The following is a 19526-nucleotide window of genomic DNA, read 5'->3' on the forward strand; positions in this document are numbered from 1 at the left end:
ATGTTTACTGTGTGTAATGATCGATGTATCACACAGATCGAACGAGCATGATAAGGTTGACAGATTTACATCAGTAACAAGAAACTCGTTGTCTCTCGATATTTGAGAATCACACAAAACCCTCACACCAACAGCCGCTGCTTGTATTAAATCGTCCTCAAACATACTCGTAATGTTTATCCCTTGACCAATATATCATTATATGATGGCAACAACAGTCGTTACAAATCAACCACAGCTTTCAAATGCTGCAGCACAAGTGCAGTCTGCACAGTTTTCTATTTATGGCGAAAAAAACGTACATGCATCTCCCCCTCCCCATCCTTGGAAAGCTCAGGTGCGCCAAAGCTTAGCGCAGTTTACACCTGAAGCACCTGAGACGAGCGGCGGCCATGCAGCGCCCTCTGTCAAGTTCCCGGATGCACGGCAATGGCCTCAATTAAAATGGCGACGAGCCTGTTGCACTAATTTCTTGGATATTTACACCTGGCTTCGTCTGTCCTACAGGTAAGCCGGATTTACTTCTCAAATCCACTTAACAAAATGCAGTGTATTTTAATATTATTGTATGTATTAGATGTTTTAAACAGGGAAAGCGTCATGTTTGTGACGTTTCAAACGGAGTAGAAAAGTACACAAAATGGGTTGGGCTGACGCTGAACGAGGGAAATCACTATCAGTCACGCTCCCAAACTTTCACACCTTTGTGCGTAGGTACATATCGAATGCCTGGAACTTGTATGTTTGTTTTAAGGGCATTTAAGTATTTGAATATATTGAAGACGAATAAATTGAAAGTTAGGAGAGGTTACCGACAAAAAAAAAAAAAAAATCGTCAAAAGGGAGGGCAATGCACCCAGCTGCTTTTCTTGGAGGTAATGAAGACATTAAAGCAGGTGCGATGGGAAAGTAAACTGGCAGCGGCTAGGATATTTCCTGTTCAGCTTTCAGCTTCCCCCTGTATTATTAGGACAAGCTGTGTGCTGCGCGGTTTCTCATTAGTTAGAGGTGACTAAATCTTTGCTTTAGGCGGTTTGTTGTTTGTGTGGATTATTATCGAAACACCGCGTTTGGTCAGCCGCTTCCCCCGCTCCCATCCCAGCCATGTGTCATGGATGTCCACCGGCACTTGGCGACGATCGAGCAGACGTTTTTGTAGCTAGTGTATACAATTTCTGTTTCAGTAACAGGGCATTTTCGAGCAGAATTGAGACGAGTTACAAACAATAGTAGTGATATACACGAGTAATGGATTATTGCGGTTTAACTGATTCTTGGCAGTTCGTGATTTACTAAGCAGTATTGAGACTGTTAAAAGTTTCAAAGTATACCTTGTTTTGTTTGTTTTCGTACTTTAAGCATCAGGCTGTACATGATTAATTAATTGAGACAACAAGAACTAAAATTGAATAACTTAGGGTAGTGGAAAGAAATATTGTTAAAAAACTTGAAACTCAAGTATAAAAAAAATTATATTTAGTTGTATTAATTTCTGCAGTTGAGACATCTGATTGTTTTGTTTGTTGATTTTACCCTTTGTTGTTTTTTTGTTGTTGTGGCACTGTGCTAAGGCTGAGATTACTGTATTCTTATGTATGAGAAAATGAAGATTGCATATGATTGTGAGGCATTAATTGCTGTTAATTCTCAGAACTAAATACTACATTACTGGTAAAATGTTTACACATAATATTATTTAGTACCATTTTCAATCTAGTCTTCAGTTTGAAGATAATATCAAAGGGCAGTTCTAGATGGTTAATTTATACTAAGTACCAAGGAAATACTGCACTTCCTTAAATTATTGCTTCTCTGGTACACTGCAGCATTACTGTAAAGAATATGTTATCCTGCATAACATAAAATCTGAACAATCAAGAGTTTGTATGGTACTAACAATGATGGAGATTAAATATGTTTGCACATTAAATGTTGCTATTGATGTTTAGATTTAGAACTTTGGGGTTTTTTGTTGTTGTTCAGGGGCCAAACCAGTAAACTGATCAGAAGCATTTGTTTAGTTTTTATTATGTGCATTCTTAGACAGCCTGAACCTGATGCTGGGGCAAGGGAAAGAAATGCCAATTTCTTGGCAGAGCCTACCCTCAGCTTGCAGGCAATTCCAGTGGGATGGAGGCAGTAAATAGCTGAGCTGTACAGACAAGGTCACTGTGACATTGGGTTGGAATTGCTAGGCGGGTTTGGAGATATTTTTTTTAACTTGATGGAGGAAGGTTGCCAGAAGAGCTCTCATAAAAGTACAAACCATAGTATACATATTACAGAGGGGATTCTTCAAGTATTCTATCCCTAAGGAAGAAGAGGTTATAACATTTCTGCCATACAGAAAAAAGCAAGCCAGATGTGAGTGATTTTGGTCATTCTTCTGTATCTTTAGGATTTCAGATAGTTTTTATTGTTTATGCTTGACAGGCAATAGGCCATAAACATGTTTGGAAAAAACAAGAAAAAGAAAGGGCTGGAGATTTCAGCCCCTTCCAACTTTCAACACCGGGTCCACACTGGCTTTGACAGAGAACATGGTGTCTTTGTTGGCTTGCCTGCTCAGTGGGCTGGCATCATTGGTGTGGAAAAGGAGAGGCCACGCCCCATTGTGGATCCATCCTCTATCACCCAAATGGAGGTTATCAAGGTCAGTATTTTTGTTTTATTTAAAGATTTTACACAAGGGTTCTAAGGTGAGAATACAAAAACGTTCATGCATCTTCTGTTATGATACAGACATTTTCAGCTTATTCTTCTAGAGACCAGAAGAAATTAAAATCTAAATTTTCCACCTGGATAACCTGCCAGTCCCAAGCCCGAATGAAGGAGAAGGGTTGGGCATGGGGCTAGCAACTCCACCCAGTAAATCAACCATACTACTGAAACCACAAATGCAACACAAGGGTATCCACTGTACTTGTAAATATTTTATGACATCTTTAGTTTTTTTTTATGGATACCAGAGAATGTTCCAGATCAGAATGTTACTGATGAAAAAAAGTATTTAGTTTAAGACTAAAGTATTCATGCATGCTTTTCAGTACACAGAATGAGCTGAAAAATTAAAATGTGTACATAAATATGTATAATTAGGTCAAAATTGTTTTATGTGTTTTGCATAAAGTAGCAGAAACTACTAGGTGGAAAAGATTTTGTATATATATTTAGTAAATCAAAGAAAGCTTGCTTATGCAGGTAAAATAATGGTAATCCAAGCTGTACACTTTTACATCATTCTGCTTTTTTTCTGTAGACAATTGTAAGAGGAAATTCTGGTTCAAGCACAAATGGGTTCCCACAAGACTATAAAACTATTAGCATTGCACGCTCTAACTCACTGCGACGAGAAAGTCCACCTCCATACCGGCGAAAATATCAAGGCAATGATTACCCTTCTGTGCCTGAGGATGAAATGATCTCCCCTCACTATCAGGACTACCCAGGCCCACAGCATCAGGGACAGCAACCCTACTATCCCCATGATCCAAGAGACTTTCCTGGTGATCGCCTACCATATAATTATGGTCGTGACCAACGAGAGCAAGGCAGATATCCACATGATCAGGATGGAAGAGCTATGTTGGATCAAGATTCACGCCGAGGAGATTATGATTTTCAAGATGGCAGAAATCCACGAACGGATTCACGGAACTATCGTCAGGATCCTCGTGACTATGGCCATGGCGATGGACATCGCGAAAGACCTCAGCAGCAGCAGCAGTACGCAGACTATGACAAGCGATTTAATAACTCATATGATCGTGACACAAGCAGAGACACTTCATTTGACAAAGATCCATATTACCGTGGTGACAAGCCAAGAGACAACCTGTCTCCCAACAACCAGTACATGGATGGCAGAAAATCTTCGCAATGGATGACAAATTCCGACAGGGCCTTCCTAATGGAGGACCACAGGGTAGCCCACATAAGCAGGGCATGCCACCCTCACAGTACCAGGACAAGCAGAGCTACAGCACCAACAGCATTCCTCGTTCACAAGCTGCAGAACAGTACCAGAGGGTGAGTATTTTGTTTTTACAGAATATGAGATAACACTTAGAGAGCCTCTGCTTTAGAGTATTGTTGATGTTGTTAGTTCATGTTCCTGTTTGTTTGCCAGAATCGTTTAAACTTCATCTAGTAAAATTAGAAAGGTGTAGTGAAAGATAATCATATACTGCTAAGTTGGTATATGAAAGCTAAGGGAATTTTTATTGTTTTTGAGTTTATCATAAGTTTGGAGTAAGAATGAGAATACAGTGGACAGATTCGAGTACAGCTTGTTTGTTATCACTTGCTGATCACCAGCTACAAAAGCTTGGCCTAAATTGAGAAGACCAAGTCCGGTGTGCAGTTCACACACAGGAATATGATCTTTGTTTATTGACTAGCTGGTGGCTTTCACAGCCATTTCAGTCCAGTGGTGCTAAGAATGATCTTTCATGAAAAAAAGATTTTAGTTTTAAGAACTAAAGTGCATAATGCTTAAAATGAGGGACAACTAATATTTCTGCAACATAAACATGTTACTATTTGCTGTACTAGCAATTGATTATAAGTCTATTACAAATGAACCAGAGGGTGCAGCTGTTCGGTGGCTGAGGTGCCAGATGCTGAAAGTTGAGTCTTCTAGCATTCTTAACATCCCCAGCAGAGATAATGTCAGGTCTGCCCGTATTGTCTTTCCAAAGATAGCACTGCTAATCAGACAGCTACTTTCCAGGCTAGCCTCCGAAGAACAATAGCAGACTTCCTGAGAATGATAAGAAAAATATGGTAGTCTGCTTTACCTGGTTTTGTGTTTCTCCATGGAAGCGTCTGGCTTAAAGGACAACACACATGTTTAAAAAAGCAATCTTTTGCCCAGAAAATGAAATGGCTGATTTTGGAATACAGCCCTACAGATCTGAACTTTATTTAGAAGCTTCTACTGAAGTTTAAAAAAAAAAAATTAAAAGGTCCAAACTCAATTCACTTGACAAACTGGTAAGTGCATCTTTTCCAGATCAAAATTTAATGGACAACAATCAGTCATTGCAGTCCATGTTGTATTATTATTGATTCTGTTACTAAGGGGGCACATTGGAGTTAATTTTTCCTGATGTATTATTGTTAATAATATATAAACACTTCAAATGTGCATTTATCCTGTACTCCTATAATTTTATTATTTGATAGATGGTTAATTTCCAGCATTGCATTTTTATTTTATTTTACAGTTGTAACTGAACGCTTTCACCATTAAAAAATAACAAAAATTCTATACATATTTATCAGTGTAAAAACTTGTTGCTTCCCCATTTAGCTGCATGCAAAATTTACTATTTTTTGTGATACTTTATGCTCTATTTCTGCTCTCTCTTTGCACTGAGTGCTCGTTTTGTCCTTTAAAGCTGGTAGTGTAGAAAATTGTACAAGTATGGAATGGTTATCATTGTTACTAATACTAGCAATCATTAGTTTCGATGAAGTAGTGTTTGCATTCATTAGGGAACACAATCATCAAAACCAGCAGCTTTATCATGACAATTTAGTTTAAAGAATTCATATGGTTTAATAGATTTTTTTCGTATCGTATATTACCAAGGTATGGCACATATTGCCTGGCAGCCATGGGGAAATAAACAGGTGTAAGGGTATAGTTCATTCTTGTGGGGACAATGCTGGCTTGTAACAAATGCACTTTGAATAGAGGCCATTGCAGGCTAAAAAAAGAAAAAAAAGAGATTGTGAATGGTCTTGTTGTTACTGCAGTGAGAATGTGTTTGCTTTGTATATGCTTTCACAGTAATGTGGTCTCTATCTTGCACCTACCTGTTCATATCAGCCATGCTAAGGCAGCAGAATCTGATTTGTGAGTAGGTTCGTTTATGCTGCAATAGGGCATGTAGCAGCAACTGTCTTTATGTTTTGACAGCCAGCTAAGAATTTGATGTGGTCAGCCAAAGCATATTTCAAGTTAATTTTAGGCATAAATGTTGAAATGATATCAGAGCTTTTTTTAAAAAAATATTTGAGATAATTTTTATATATTTAGCATAGCATATTTTAATCATCATTATTGAAGACTTTTTTAAGATGCAATATTTAAAGTTTGCTGCTACAAGGAAGTGGTAATTATAAATATCATAGCTTTTATCATATCTCAATGGTTATTGTAAACTAAGATTGATTTTCACCTAACACCATGCATTATTTTCAATAGATAATTTATTCATGTAATACTGCATTAACTGAGTCTACATACATAATATGCTTAATGTGGTGCAGTCCTGGTGACAGATTCTTATCAGTCTGTCATTTGATGTAATGTGGAAAGGTCATTATGTGCTTGCACCATGCATTGTGCAGTACTGTCGTGTTTATTTTGATGCTGTACGTTTCTGTGCTTCCTGCATGGTGCATGTTTTGATGTTTTCCTCCTCTTCCTTCCGTGCCTTGCATCCAGAGTGGAGGCCCAAGCCCTCCAAAATCACCAAGCCAGCATAGCTCTTCGCCACAACCCGTCAGTAGTGCCCCTCACACAGGCCAGAGTCCACCCAAATCCCCATCAGCCCACACCCATGGCCCTATGCCAGAGCAGCAGAGGCTGTCCCATGAACAGGTTAGCTTCTTCCTTGTCTAGGAGATCTGTTTCTTACCTGGAATCTCACCTCAGTTCCTTCAGCCTTTTAATGTATGTGCTTGAAGAACATGAATTTGTTAGCCATAGAGATGAAAATATTTCATTTAATGCTGCATATTGTGTAGAGGAGAAATATCTTTTTTGCATTTCAAAGATGTTTAGTGAAAGAGAAATAAAGAAAATTTTCAGGGTAAGAAATTTGTAAAAACATTTTATAACTACAATGTTAATTTGCTAGCTGTCAACTTAGAGTGTTTGTGTTGATAAAGATCCCTAATTAGATTGTGAAGGGTGTATTACTGTGAAGTAGCTAGACAAATGAATGTTTTTGTCACCTCATATACACATTGTCTAGCAAAAAGGGCGTGGGAGAGACTTGTCTACTTGTGTATATCGACTACTAACTGTACAGTGTCGTAATGTGACAGTTTTGAGATAATACAGTGTGTGAAACCATTTATTTGGACAGGTGCTTAGTGTATACACATGTACTCCAGAGCTTACTGAACCAACTGTTTTTAATTTGTAGTGCAGGTTTCAGCAACTTTCGCTACAAAAAGGAGACTTGAAACAATAACGGTTTTTTTTTCGTTCGCATGCTGACTTACTCTACTGATAATTAAGTTTTACCATCATTTGTCATTCCACACTTACAAGTTCAAAAGCGTTCCTGTGTTAATTTGTACAACTTGATGTGTATCTATTCAAGGCATGCTTATTTATTTAATAACAACAGCTTCTGTATTTCTACCTTCTTATCTCCAGTTTCGTGCAGCTCTTCAGATGGTGGTTAATCCAGGTGACCCACGCACATTTTTGGACAATTTCATGAAAATAGGCGAGGGGTCAACTGGTATTGTGTGCATAGCAACCACCAAACCAAATGGAGCGCAGGTTGCTGTTAAGAAAATGGATCTTCGTAAACAGCAGCGCAGGGAATTGCTTTTTAACGAGGTTAGAGAGTAAAACATGAAATGAGAGCAGGAGCATAAAATATTTAGTGATAATATGAGGCGAAGTTTGGAGAAGATAACAGAAGAAGAAAAAAAGAATGTCTTAAGTCAGATGTTCAAAATATGTATATAATTATGTTTTGCATATTAGATAAAAGAAACTGAATCATTTTCAACTCTGAATCATCTAAGAAGTTTTACTTGATGGTTCATGCAAGCATACATACAAGAAAGCAAGTGCATGTGCAGGTCAAAGTTTAAAGCTAAAGGCTAAGCTGAGAGCAAACTTATTTCAAATGGCTTTGAAGAGTTATACAATACTCATTCATAGGACAACACTTACAGGAAATACAAGGCTTGATCACCAACTTTTTCACTTGTTTTTTCAGACAGAGATAAAAATTCCTGTTTATGTGCCTTTGTTAATGTATGTTTGCAGTCATAGCAAAACTTTATGGTAACGTAAAGTTATTTTGTCAGATGTCAGTGATGATCAACTTTGCATTTTCTTTAAATTTAGCTCATTTCACAACTTTGAATTGTGAATTGTGTTACTGTTAGCCTTTACATACTTAAGGTGTAGGAGAGCTTGGAGTGCTGGGTATTTTTATTTTTCTGCCACCTTCTGAATGTTGTTTGACTAAATAAGCGCACTAATTTTTGTTCTCTCTGTGTTGATGGGAAGTGTTTATAAATTTTATTTTACCTGTGCTTTTTTTTGTGTGATGACCAGGTGGTTGTCATGCGGGATTATCACCATCCCAACATTGTGGACATGTACAACAGCTACCTTGTCAACGATGAGCTGTGGGTGGTGATGGAGTTCATGGAGGGAGGAGCACTGACAGACATTGTAACTAATACCAGGTACAAAGCTTTTCTTTCAGCTCTGTAACTGTGCTCTCTTATTATTGCTTTTGATATCCTGAAGAAACACACTTGCCTTGTTCATTTGTCCACCACACTTGAGTAGCTTCTTTTGAGCTTGGTTGTGTGTTCTATAATAAGCATGTTTTCTAAATATAATTGTATTATCACAGATAATTCAGAACTTCAGCCAGCAAGAGTATTACTGGTGTTGTTTCTCACAATAAGATTTTATTGTTTTGTACCTGTTTACCTATGCTAGTCAGCCATACTCAGTATAGTCAGAGTTTCAGAAAATATAGGGGTTTTTTTTCTTTGTTTCTCTTTTCTGTCTTCCCTGTATCTTCAGTTTCTTTTTATCTTTCTCTTATACTTTTTTGATGGGTTGGAAGTAGATGATCAACTGAAAATAATTTACATTGATTGGCTGTTGTGATAGGAACGGCCAGTCCAAAAAAAATCCTTTGTGCTATAGCTTCAGTTTAGTTTTTCTGGGGGTTGACATCAGTGGATCGAAAACATGTTTGTACCCTCTTTCAAGCTTGGAAAAATGACTCCATTAAAAAAAGGCAGAATCATGATTCAGGTTAAGAAATTTTCCAGCAGGGCTACTTGACACTATAAGGATAAAACTGTCATCTTGGAAATGATTATATCACTCTGAATTTTGGAGATATGACTTTAAAATTGCGCACATCAGAAGCTGCGGTATCATGGAACATTTAAAAGCCCAGAAATTTAAGAGCTTTGTTGTGGTCTTAAAAAGTTTGGCACCTCAGACTACTCTGGAAGTGAAACATAAAAATGAATGATTGAATTTGACTACATTACAAATAACATGTCATTATCAAAGACAACAAATATACACATGCATATTCTGTGAACTATCACAATAAAATGTGAGTACAAGTTTTATTGGGGGAGTACAGCTTTTGGAAGTTGAAAGGTTGAATATCGTAAAGATAAAGAGGTCTGTATTCTGTGTTTATATACCAAGGCTTTGACTATGTGTCAACATTTTTATTGGTGATTATGTGTGATCATTTTGTACATGTGCACAAAAATGTATTTATTGTCTGCTTTTATTCAGAATGGACGAAACCCAGATTGCAACAGTGTGCAAGGCATGTCTTAAAGCGCTTGCTTTCTTGCACGCTAATGGAGTCATTCACCGTGACATTAAATCGGACTCCATTCTTCTGTCACATGATGGAAAAGTGAGTTCTTAATGGCTCTGCGTGTGTACTTCTTCTGTGTGTGTGTTTTTTTGTTGTTTTTTTTTGTTTTTTTTTTTGTTTTTTTATTCGTTCAGTTTTTAGGAGGCCATCTGGCCCACATCAACATCAAAAAAGACAAAAATAGTAACAATCATCCCTATACCTCATGCAATGCACATGTCATACAGGTCTTACATGTGTAATGTACATTTTCTAGATAAATGATAAACAGTATAATGACATTCAGTTCTAACTAATTATATGTACACTGTCATGATGTCCTCATTTTCAGACATTCTGTTATATAGAGGGCAACATTAATAGTGAGTTCTTAATGGCTCTGCGTGTGTGAGTGGGTGTGTAAGGGTAGGTGAATACGGCGCATCACACACAAACACATGCACATACATTTGCACACATCCATGTGCAGTATCTGGGTGTCAAAAGGTTTAACATTTATCATTTTAACCAGCATAATTAGAAGCAAACTAGAGGATAGAAATGATTTTCTTCAATAGCCACCACCAGTCAACTAGTTGCTTGCATTTGCTAGTTCAACTGGCATCTGACCAGAGCTACATTACTGTTGAACATACATAAACCATGGGAAACATTAGCAAAGCAACAGCTTGCTTCCAGAGTTACTCCAAAAATTCATGAATTTAAGTGTGACTAAATTTCATGAATTTTTGGAGTAACTCTGGAAGCAAGCTGTTGCTTTGCTAATGTTTCCCATAGAAATAGAAACGTGACAATTTTGTGCTTTAGATAAATTGTTTTTGATCTGTCACATGCTAGATAGGAATTCATTTTTTTGATCCTTTAAAATCTTTGTGGTCACAGGTGAAATTGTCGGATTTTGGATTTTGTGCTCAAGTCACGCAAGACTTGCAAAAACGCAAATCTTTGGTTGGTACTCCATACTGGATGGCACCAGAGGTCATTTCACGTCTGCCTTATGGGCCAGAGGTAGGTGGACTTGATGTTTGTTTTTCGTAAGTTTTCTCTTTGGCTATGCCCTTCAAAAGCTTTAATTCACTTTTATCTCTAAGATCTGCACATGAAAGTACCACAGATTAAAGAACTACATTTTAAAACAATATTTTTATTCAAGCTTGTGCTAGATTAAAGATTCTACAATTCCTGTTCATTTTCACAATTTAGCAAATTTATGGTGTTACCTTTAACTGTATTAAACACCCATACACACCAAACTAACTGCCCTTACCCACATCCCCAATACACACACAGTAAATTCAGAACATTGTGCAGTAGTCAGTGTGGATGTGGCTGGTCATGTGATTTCAGCACCATAATCTCCACGTTTCTTCCTTTCCTGTTTCAGAGATCACTAATGTTATGTCCTATAGATGTCACAGTGTTTTGTGGTATAAGAAATACTCTATACATTTTTTAAAAAGGATTTTTAGTGTTGCTGAATAAAACATCATCTTTTGAAAGTAATGTTGCCACAAAACAAAAACCAGACAGTTGAAAAACAGATGTTTTTAGTAAAGATGGATGTGCTTGACACCCTTGTTAAGCTACAAATTGTAAGACTGCCGTGAATGATGATTTCATGTTTACACATCAGGTGGACATTTGGTCTCTTGGTATCATGGTTATGGAGATGATTGATGGTGAACCTCCATTCTTCAATGAACCACCACTACAAGCAATGAGGCGTATCAGAGACATGCCACCACCCAGACTAAAAAATACTCACAGGGTCAGTTTCTGCTGAAACAGGATGTTTGCTCTGTATGTTGTATGAAAGAGGGCTGAGGTGTTCAAGGGATAACTTTTTACGGTTTAACTTTCAGCATTTATAGTTATGTTCAAACAGAATTCTGCAGATGCTTCTAAAAAAAATCATACTTTTTTGTTTACATAATGTGGATACCTTAAAACACCAGTTTTATGAACCTTTCCTTTTTGAAGTAGTGTTCATTTTATGCTAGTTTTCTCAGTTTAGAGGTGAATGTAGTGTTTGAGTGCTTTGTAATTTTCTAAACTCATACGCTTACTCACACATGCGCATGACAAGGTCCAACATGGGACTGTCATACACTGACACACACACACATGGCGAGATTCAACACAATCTTAATGATTCCCCAGAGAAGGAATAGGACTTGTACTCCATTGGACACTGTGACTTGGTGGAGTAAGAAGGGCGCATTTTATGAGTACTTGAAGGCCAGCGTCAGTACTGTTTATCTGAGTGCTGGCTTTACACATCAAAGTTGATGTCACTTCTGCCTATTTGTGCTCTAAGCTGTACAGTCAAGTTGAGGTCACCTACGTCTGTTTGGGTGTGAAGTGTGTAGACTCTAACAATGCCCTGAGGGAGGGAAATAAAAAGAAGCAGCAGTAGTTATGGTCTGTCGGAGGCGGCCGGTTGTGATAGCAGCAAGCTGCACAAATCCTGTGTGAAGACTGTCTTTGCTGGACCAGTGGTGCACCATAGCTAATCAGGATAAATGTGTCACCAATCACAGAGATAGAATTTTGTGTGCGTGTGTGTGGATCCAGATAAATATCCACTTTTGGTTCTAGGGTTTCCTTCAGACCTCCATACCATTCAGTTGGTTTGCTTTTATATATAGATATATATTAATAATGACACTTTTTTTTTTAACCAGAATGATGCAGCCCCGTACAGATCTTTTATTTTAACATAATAACAACAGTCACAAACACAGTTTCACTCAGGACATCTGTTGGAAGTAGCATATTTTGTATGACTTTTTTGCAGATTTATTCATTTTAGAGGTGGATGTTAAACTTGAGTGGTTTGTCTTCATTATTTTAACTTTGCGTTTAAAAGAACAACAATTATATCATGTTGGAAAAAGTAGGTTTCTTTTTTAGAAAAATATCAGATTTTTTTTTTTCTTGTTATATAGGTGTCACCTCGTCTCCAAGGTTTTTTGGACCGCATGTTGGTGCGAGATTCCATGCAGCGAGCCACTGCTGATGAATTGCTACATCACCCGTTTCTGAGGGAGGCAGGCCCTCCTTCCTGCCTTGTCAGTCTCATGCGCAGTTTCAGACACAGCCCCTGCTGAAGACAACTGTGTTTGTGTGATTGCCAGACCTGTGACCTCATGGCTGGCATGATCATGACATTTCAATGAAGTGGCTTATTAACAGCTGTCTTTACGTCATCTGCATGCAGACATCATGTGAGCTAAATTATCAGCTGGCATCTTTTGAAGTCCGCTGACTGGGCCACTTCAGGCCACCCTCATGCTTCCAGTACACAGCAGTCGAACTACCACTAGAAGACCGGTCAACAGAGGCTGTTACCAGAAGCTTGTGATAGTCACTGAGAACTTGTGGAAATCAATAAAAACCGTTGTCCCCTTTATGAGAGTGACTGTTGAATGAAAATACCATGGGATCATGTTATGCCTGTGGTTGTCCAGGCTTTATTTAATGCTTGAGACCTTGTTGACTGCATCAAGCAAATGAAGGTGATTAGGGGCTGAGTCTACTGCCCATGGTATACATCAGTGACACCACACAGCTTCAGGTGGATAGAAAGGGCACCTTCCTTGATAACCATGATGTGCACAACTTCAGTATTGTATGTGGATGCAAAAGAAGGCATTGAAAAATAACTTTATTTTGTAATACACGTGGAATTGCACTAAAATATTTGCTTTTTTTTTAGAAATGCGGAGAAGCAAGATGGCATATTCCCATCTGCATTTTCAAAAGTGAAGGATTTTGTGCTATTTTTACACCTGTTTTATATGCAAAAAACAAAATGAAGGGAGAAAATGGTCTGTGTGGGGAGATTCCCATGTTCTTCCCAAATTTTTCTTTTTTTGAAAATGTTGGAAATTTCTCTTGTAAAACGTTAGGCAAATCTTGGTGCACATTGCCAGCATAAAAACTGGTTAAGAAAAAAAAAATGGTGTGCATTATGCAGCATCCAGCTGGAATTATAAAGGTCGGTAGGCTGTATCGATATGTGTTTAAAGTTACTGAACATCCTTGCTGCTAAATATAACAAGGGTTCAGGCTAAAGGAGTGTTGAAGAGCTACTGTTGAAAGGCTTTTAGTTGAGGGGTGGGGTGGGAAACGTGACTAATTCTAGCATTGTAATCAGCTTGAGCACTGAGACATTTGATTTATAGGCTTGGCCAAAAAAACCAGTGTTGATGTGTTGAAATTTAGTTGTCATTCAAAATAAGTAGAAGTTGATATCTGTTGTACAGAGAGCAGAAGAACAGGACAAAGGTGATAAAAGCACTAATGTGTACAGGCTGTAGGTTATACCAGTGCAGGTTATAGGTTATAGCAGTCCAGTGTGTGCAGAAGAAAGGAATTCAGAGATCATGGATAAGTTCCAGATCCAATTGTGCTGTTGCCCCACCGATAATTCATTTTCCATCAACATCAGCACCATTAGTGATTCTGATCTTGTGTAGCCTGCACTGTGAGTCTGCTGCTCCTTGATGCTGCTGACTAGGAGACATCCAGTGTTGACAATAGAACAAAATTTTTGCATGTGTGTCTCTAAAGTTATGGTGGTGCAAGTTATCAGGTCTTTTTTTTTTCGTGAAAAAGACATCAGTCAGCTGCAGCCGTGCACAATTGCAAAGCTGTTGTTAAATTTGAAAAAAGAAAAAGATTTTCTCACTTGATTTGTGAAATCTGACCTGCCCAGAGAATGCTTCCTGTATCTGCAGCTGAAACTAAAGTGTGAAGCACTGCCATATTGATCTTAAACATCTTCATTAGTTGCGTTCATTGACATGGTAGCATGGTATTTCTTGTATGATAACTGGCTTTTATACTTTTGTAACCAGGTACAAGCTTTTTTGTTTTTGTTTTTTTTTTGTCTTTATTTTTTTCTGAATTCAGCTTCCTCCATAATAGTAAACTTGATGTTTGTTCTCTACTTCAGACTAGGTCACTAGTATGTGTTGGCACTAAGATTTGTAGTTCTCACTGAAACCTCTGTGCCTTTCTTGCTCATTTGTAATGCCCCTGTTGTATCTAAGGGGACATGCCATTGTTGCATTTGTTTAACCTTTGACTGATGTAAACAGATGTAATAATAAAACTGTCATCATAATGAGATCTAAAATTATTAGCATGTCTAGTTCACGTCATAACTAATTGTAGTGTTTTAGTAGCTCTGTGGTATGTGATACAAATGGACCATGAGATGGCAAAGTACTACTACCATAAATAAATGTGAATTATGATCTGACATTGATAACAATTAATTTTCTTTATTTTATCCAGGATCTTATCTTTAAAAAAAAGCTAGCCATGGCTTAGTCTGAGAGCTATTACCACTCGAACGCTAACGTGACTGAGATGAGAAGTTAGCTGATCCTGCCTCTAACAACTTGTGTGAAGGTTTTTTATGAAAAAGCAGTGTACTCTCAAATACAAAGATTTCAGATAGTGATAAATATAAAATCTAAAAAGTAGAGGCTAGCTGGATGGTTCATGAGGCATTTTCCTGGTGAGTCTGCTTCTTGGCAGCCGGCATTTACGCTGTTGCTAACATCAGTTGTGTTATAGTTTACATCCATTAAGATGAAGTTTACCTAAATTATGCAACTATATTTTGCTCGAGTGTATAACATTTTGTAACCTTTACACCTTTCTCTTTTTTAATATTCATGTATTTATATACATTTTGAAGATATTTTCATATCTAAGCATGCTTCTTGACTAGAAAATAAGTGCAGAGGCAAGTTGATCATTCTCTATCAAAAGTGTCATTCCTCATATCTACAAACATATCATGTTTACATTTAGGTCATGAATTCATTGACTTACATTTCATAGATTCTACACATTTTGTACATAGTGTACAGAACTGCGTGTTTTTGTTAGTTTTCTTATGTAACTTCGTGCTTACATTTCATACATAATTATCAGCTGCTGAAACTGAAGTAGCTCATTAGCACTTTAAAGTTGAGTTATAATTTAAAAGACACTCTGGTTGCATTGATGAGGCATGCCAGAGTGGTGATATCTTCTATTGGCATGATCAAAGTGTTAATGAGGCCTCTTGGACTGAGAGCAGTACTCCTGCACTATGGATGTACTGCAGACTTGTACACTGGAATAAACAGGAAATGTTTGTGCATGTTCACAACCTATGCAAATAAGCCACCCCCTCACCCCTACAGAACTAATAGATACCTCAATGTGACGTAGAAACTTTCTTGAGACATAATCCAGGTTTGGGTCTTTACGTGAATGTGATGCAAGTGTTGGTAGCAATAGCAAGCATTGTAATTACAAGCACAATATTTGACAGATGAAGTGTTTGCTGCTGAAGCATCTAAAATATAGATTCAGCTTTGTAATTCTCTGGGGGTCTCTTTCTCACCAGTGGATGTTCTGGTGGGGCATCAGTCAAGAGCTTGTCACCAGACACGATTGTAGTTTCAGATCTTACCTCTGGTTCACATTATTTTTTGTTCTGTATCTGGCATCTGTCTTCAGAACTGCATGACGTAGCTTCCTTGCTGACTTGCTAACACCAAACCATTTCCCATTTTCCTAAAGCAAACTGACAAGTTCCAAAGGTTGAAAAGGAGATAATTTCATTTTGTTACAGGGTCCAATAGGGCAAGTGCTTGTAGGTCATTTCGAATGTGGTTATTGTCATAATCACCAGTAGTCACTGCTAAATTCATTTTTTTGTTCCTTCATAAAGACAGTAATAGTTTGGCAAGTGTAAATGCTGTGCTCTTTAGTCTTTGGTTTATTGAACATCCCTCTTTTCATAATTTGTTATTGCATTTTCAGATACTATGAACTAGCAGGAAAAATTTAACTTGTCACTTAAAGATTACATAGCTTTTAAACAAAAGTTAAATCTGCTCTATGCTGACATAAGTGGGAGATAACACTTGTATGGGTGGGAGGGTTGAATGAAAATGAATGCTGACGCTTAGAATCCTCCATTGTGATCCAGCATGTTCTCAGGAATGTTGTGATACTTAGTACACTCAATGGCAGAACTGTCTTGCTGTTAAACATCAGTGAAAGGTTTTGCCTAGTCTTGCTGGACTTGAAAGGACAGTTATAGTCTTTCCATGAGTACAAAATGAGCGTGTACTGTGTTATCTCTTGCACAAGAAATATGTTGGATACAGAAGTTTGTTCGTATGTCTGGCATAAGTTGAAAATATTGAAGAGTAGCATTATTTAAATGTGACTCTTCACACTTATTGTGATGGATTTGCTCCAGGTTGTGTTTTTATTTAAAAAAAATTTTTTTTTATTCTTCTTCTTCGCTTATGCATTTTGAAGTACAATTTCATTTTGACTGAAATACTGACCTGTTGGCTTTGGGTTGCATGCAACGTACAGTTCCTGTCTTTCAAAGTCATTGGATAAAAATGGGATACAGAGGAAAGCCAAAGATTTGATCGTTACCTTTATTGAGGCTGGTTTTAATCATATCTGCCCATTCATTTCATAGAACAGCAGGCATTTCTTTTGAATGTTGCTTTATTTTAGGGCTAGCAGTGACCTATTCCAATGTACAGGAGCTTTGAAAGAATGGTATGTGACTGGAGAGAGAGAGAGACAAAAATAATGAGAGCACTTGTGATACTTCGTCATGTCGGTAATTGTTACATTTAATCAGCGCAATAAATGGTTTCTTTATTCCTGTATTTTATAGCGCTTGTGAATGAATACTTTGATTGTTAGTTTATGTATGATAGGCACCTGTACACAAACATACCACTGTGTCAGCATGGTATGCTGTGCTTTTCGGAGTGATACAGTAGAAGAGAACATTCCTGCTGGTGATGTTTGTTGTGTATTTGACAGCCTTTCTTGAAGTAAAGTATATTTTATGTCATTTCTTTTCAGCAAATATGTGTTTAAAGCATCATGCATCATCATGCAAATCTGAGTGTTATAGGTGGTATGGTGAATAAGAAATTTGTAATCATGAAAAGGTTTACATGCAGTGACCAAGAGGCAAATATAATGCATGCTTGTGCATTGTGTTATACGCTTGTAATGCACTGTTTTTGCACATTTATGATCAGTACACAGGATGTTTTGGTCATTTTCTTGTAGGCCTTTTTGTAATTCATATAAAAATCACCTACACCCATCTTTTACCTTCCCATGTATACTTGTTTGCTTTTATTTTCATCTAGCTGAGTATTTGTATTACCATCTGTAGTTTTTCTGACGTATTGGGCATCACTAACTGGCGAGTACTGAGGTGTTGCTTCCAAAAGGCACTGTCAGTGACCAGTGAATTCCCGTTTTCATCAGTTAAAGGCAGAATAAAGTGGTTTTAGTAGGCATAGTTTGTGAAGACATTAAGCTTTGCTGTAGCCCTGATCAGCTCTGTTTCCTTGCAGCTGAGAGTTAAAAATAGGAAAGTCCTGCATTGTGAGTTTCAAAGTTTACATGAGTATATTTTGTCAAATTTTATTAAGTCTGACAAAATTTTCTCCCACCCTTACAAGCCAGAAATACACAGAACTCATTTCAGACTTATGTAGCAGTTCAGTTTTGGTATCTATAATAGATTGTGTTAAACGTCATGATTTTGTGTAAGCAGTGGATAGAGTTCTTTTTCTAGCACATTTTTTTGTGGCAGCCAAATTAAAGTTAAAATGTCTGATAAAACTCCAGCTGTATCTCTCAGAGACTTCCCATTCCTAAAGTTGTACAAGAAATAAAAGGATTGACTACACCATGCAGCAAAATAATGATGGTCACATGAAAAATGTTCATCTCGGTGTTAAAGTTAATGGAGAGCAAAGTAATAGAATATAAACAGGAAGAAGGCAGCGTCTGCAAGACCTGCAAGCGGGGTGGCAGATTCTGCAGACGCAGCTATTTCATTTTGATATAGATCACTGTCTCAGCCCTACAGCGAAAGTGACACGTGCTGCACTTTACTTCCAGTATCAGGAGAAGCTAACTTTATCAGCATAACCCAAATAAAACTACTTCACAATGCTTCTTGTCTGCTTCGCTGTGCAATGTGTGGGAAGTGTGACTGGAGGAATAAAATGTTATGGATTAGCAGTGAAGATTTTTCTGACACAAGGTATTAACTACTCATGTATGCAGTTTATTATTGTGATATATTCAGAAAGTATGACTGTCCTGGTTTCTACCACAAACTAGAAATATGCAAAGACTAAATTATTGTACAAATTGCATCAAAAGATATGATTTAGGACTGCTTTTTAATTAAAAAAAAAATTAAATTCTCCCTGTTGTGTCTCAACTTGAATTTTTTTATGTTCTACCTGCTTTTGTGAATAACATTAACTGGACAAGCATCAAATTTGGACGACAAAGGACTTCTACCACAAAAAATCCAACAGAAGGTTGTGTAAAGTAATACTAACCCAAGGGTAAAATTATTCTCAACTGTATTTCCGACATAAATCCATATGCTGTCTAGATTACCTCGCCACCTTGCTGTACACATTTTTGACAAAGGTGACGATATAAGAAGGGTGTGTGATCTACAACATGTAAAGCTTTCTATGTGTAAAAACATCGATGTTAAAACAATGGTCTTCAGCAATGGAAAAAAGGAAATTGCAGCAAGGAAAGTATTTGCAAACTTGAATTTCCTCCCTTAGATTACAATTTTGCTGGTAGTTTGGGTTTCTCCCAGCGCACACCATTCAACATCAAGATGGGAGGAAGAAGGAAGCACACAAAAACATGTCTGAAAGTCCTTTCATGTGACTGACAGACACATATATTCAGCATGATTAGGTTCACGGTCGAGTTGCCATATCCCACCTCATTCGTGAGCTCACCACCAGTTTATCTATAAGCTTTAGTCATCTTCGGTTAAGAATGGTCGCTAGA

At 37.5% G+C, this 19526-nt stretch overlaps 1 protein-coding gene across 3 annotated transcripts; it reads left to right on the plus strand.

Moving 5' to 3' along the window:
• Positions 1–354: 354 nt before the first annotated feature.
• On the plus strand, positions 355–18891 carry LOC112570679 (serine/threonine-protein kinase PAK mbt-like). Of its 3 annotated transcripts, XM_025249237.1 has the most exons (8): positions 3743–4029; positions 6458–6613; positions 7400–7588; positions 8321–8454; positions 9545–9671; positions 10515–10640; positions 11266–11400; positions 12581–18891. In XM_025249237.1, the coding sequence occupies exons 1-8, from the start codon at positions 3880–3882 to the stop codon at positions 12740–12742; spliced, it is 1179 nt and encodes a 392-aa protein (XP_025105022.1). In that variant the 5' UTR covers positions 3743–3879; the 3' UTR covers positions 12743–18891. The 3 variants fall into 3 exon arrangements, 2 of the variants coding, with proteins under 2 accessions (XP_025105022.1, XP_025105023.1); XM_025249238.1 differs by lacking the exon at positions 6458–6613; XR_003100681.1 differs by lacking the exons at positions 9545–9671; positions 10515–10640; positions 11266–11400; positions 12581–18891 and adding exons at positions 355–507; positions 2434–2653 and having other exon boundaries at positions 3260–4029.
• The last annotated feature ends 635 nt before the right edge of the window (positions 18892–19526 follow it).

This window comes from Pomacea canaliculata, linkage group LG8 (assembly GCF_003073045.1).
Source record: "Pomacea canaliculata isolate SZHN2017 linkage group LG8, ASM307304v1, whole genome shotgun sequence".
Taxonomy (NCBI): Eukaryota; Metazoa; Mollusca; class Gastropoda; order Architaenioglossa; family Ampullariidae; genus Pomacea; species Pomacea canaliculata.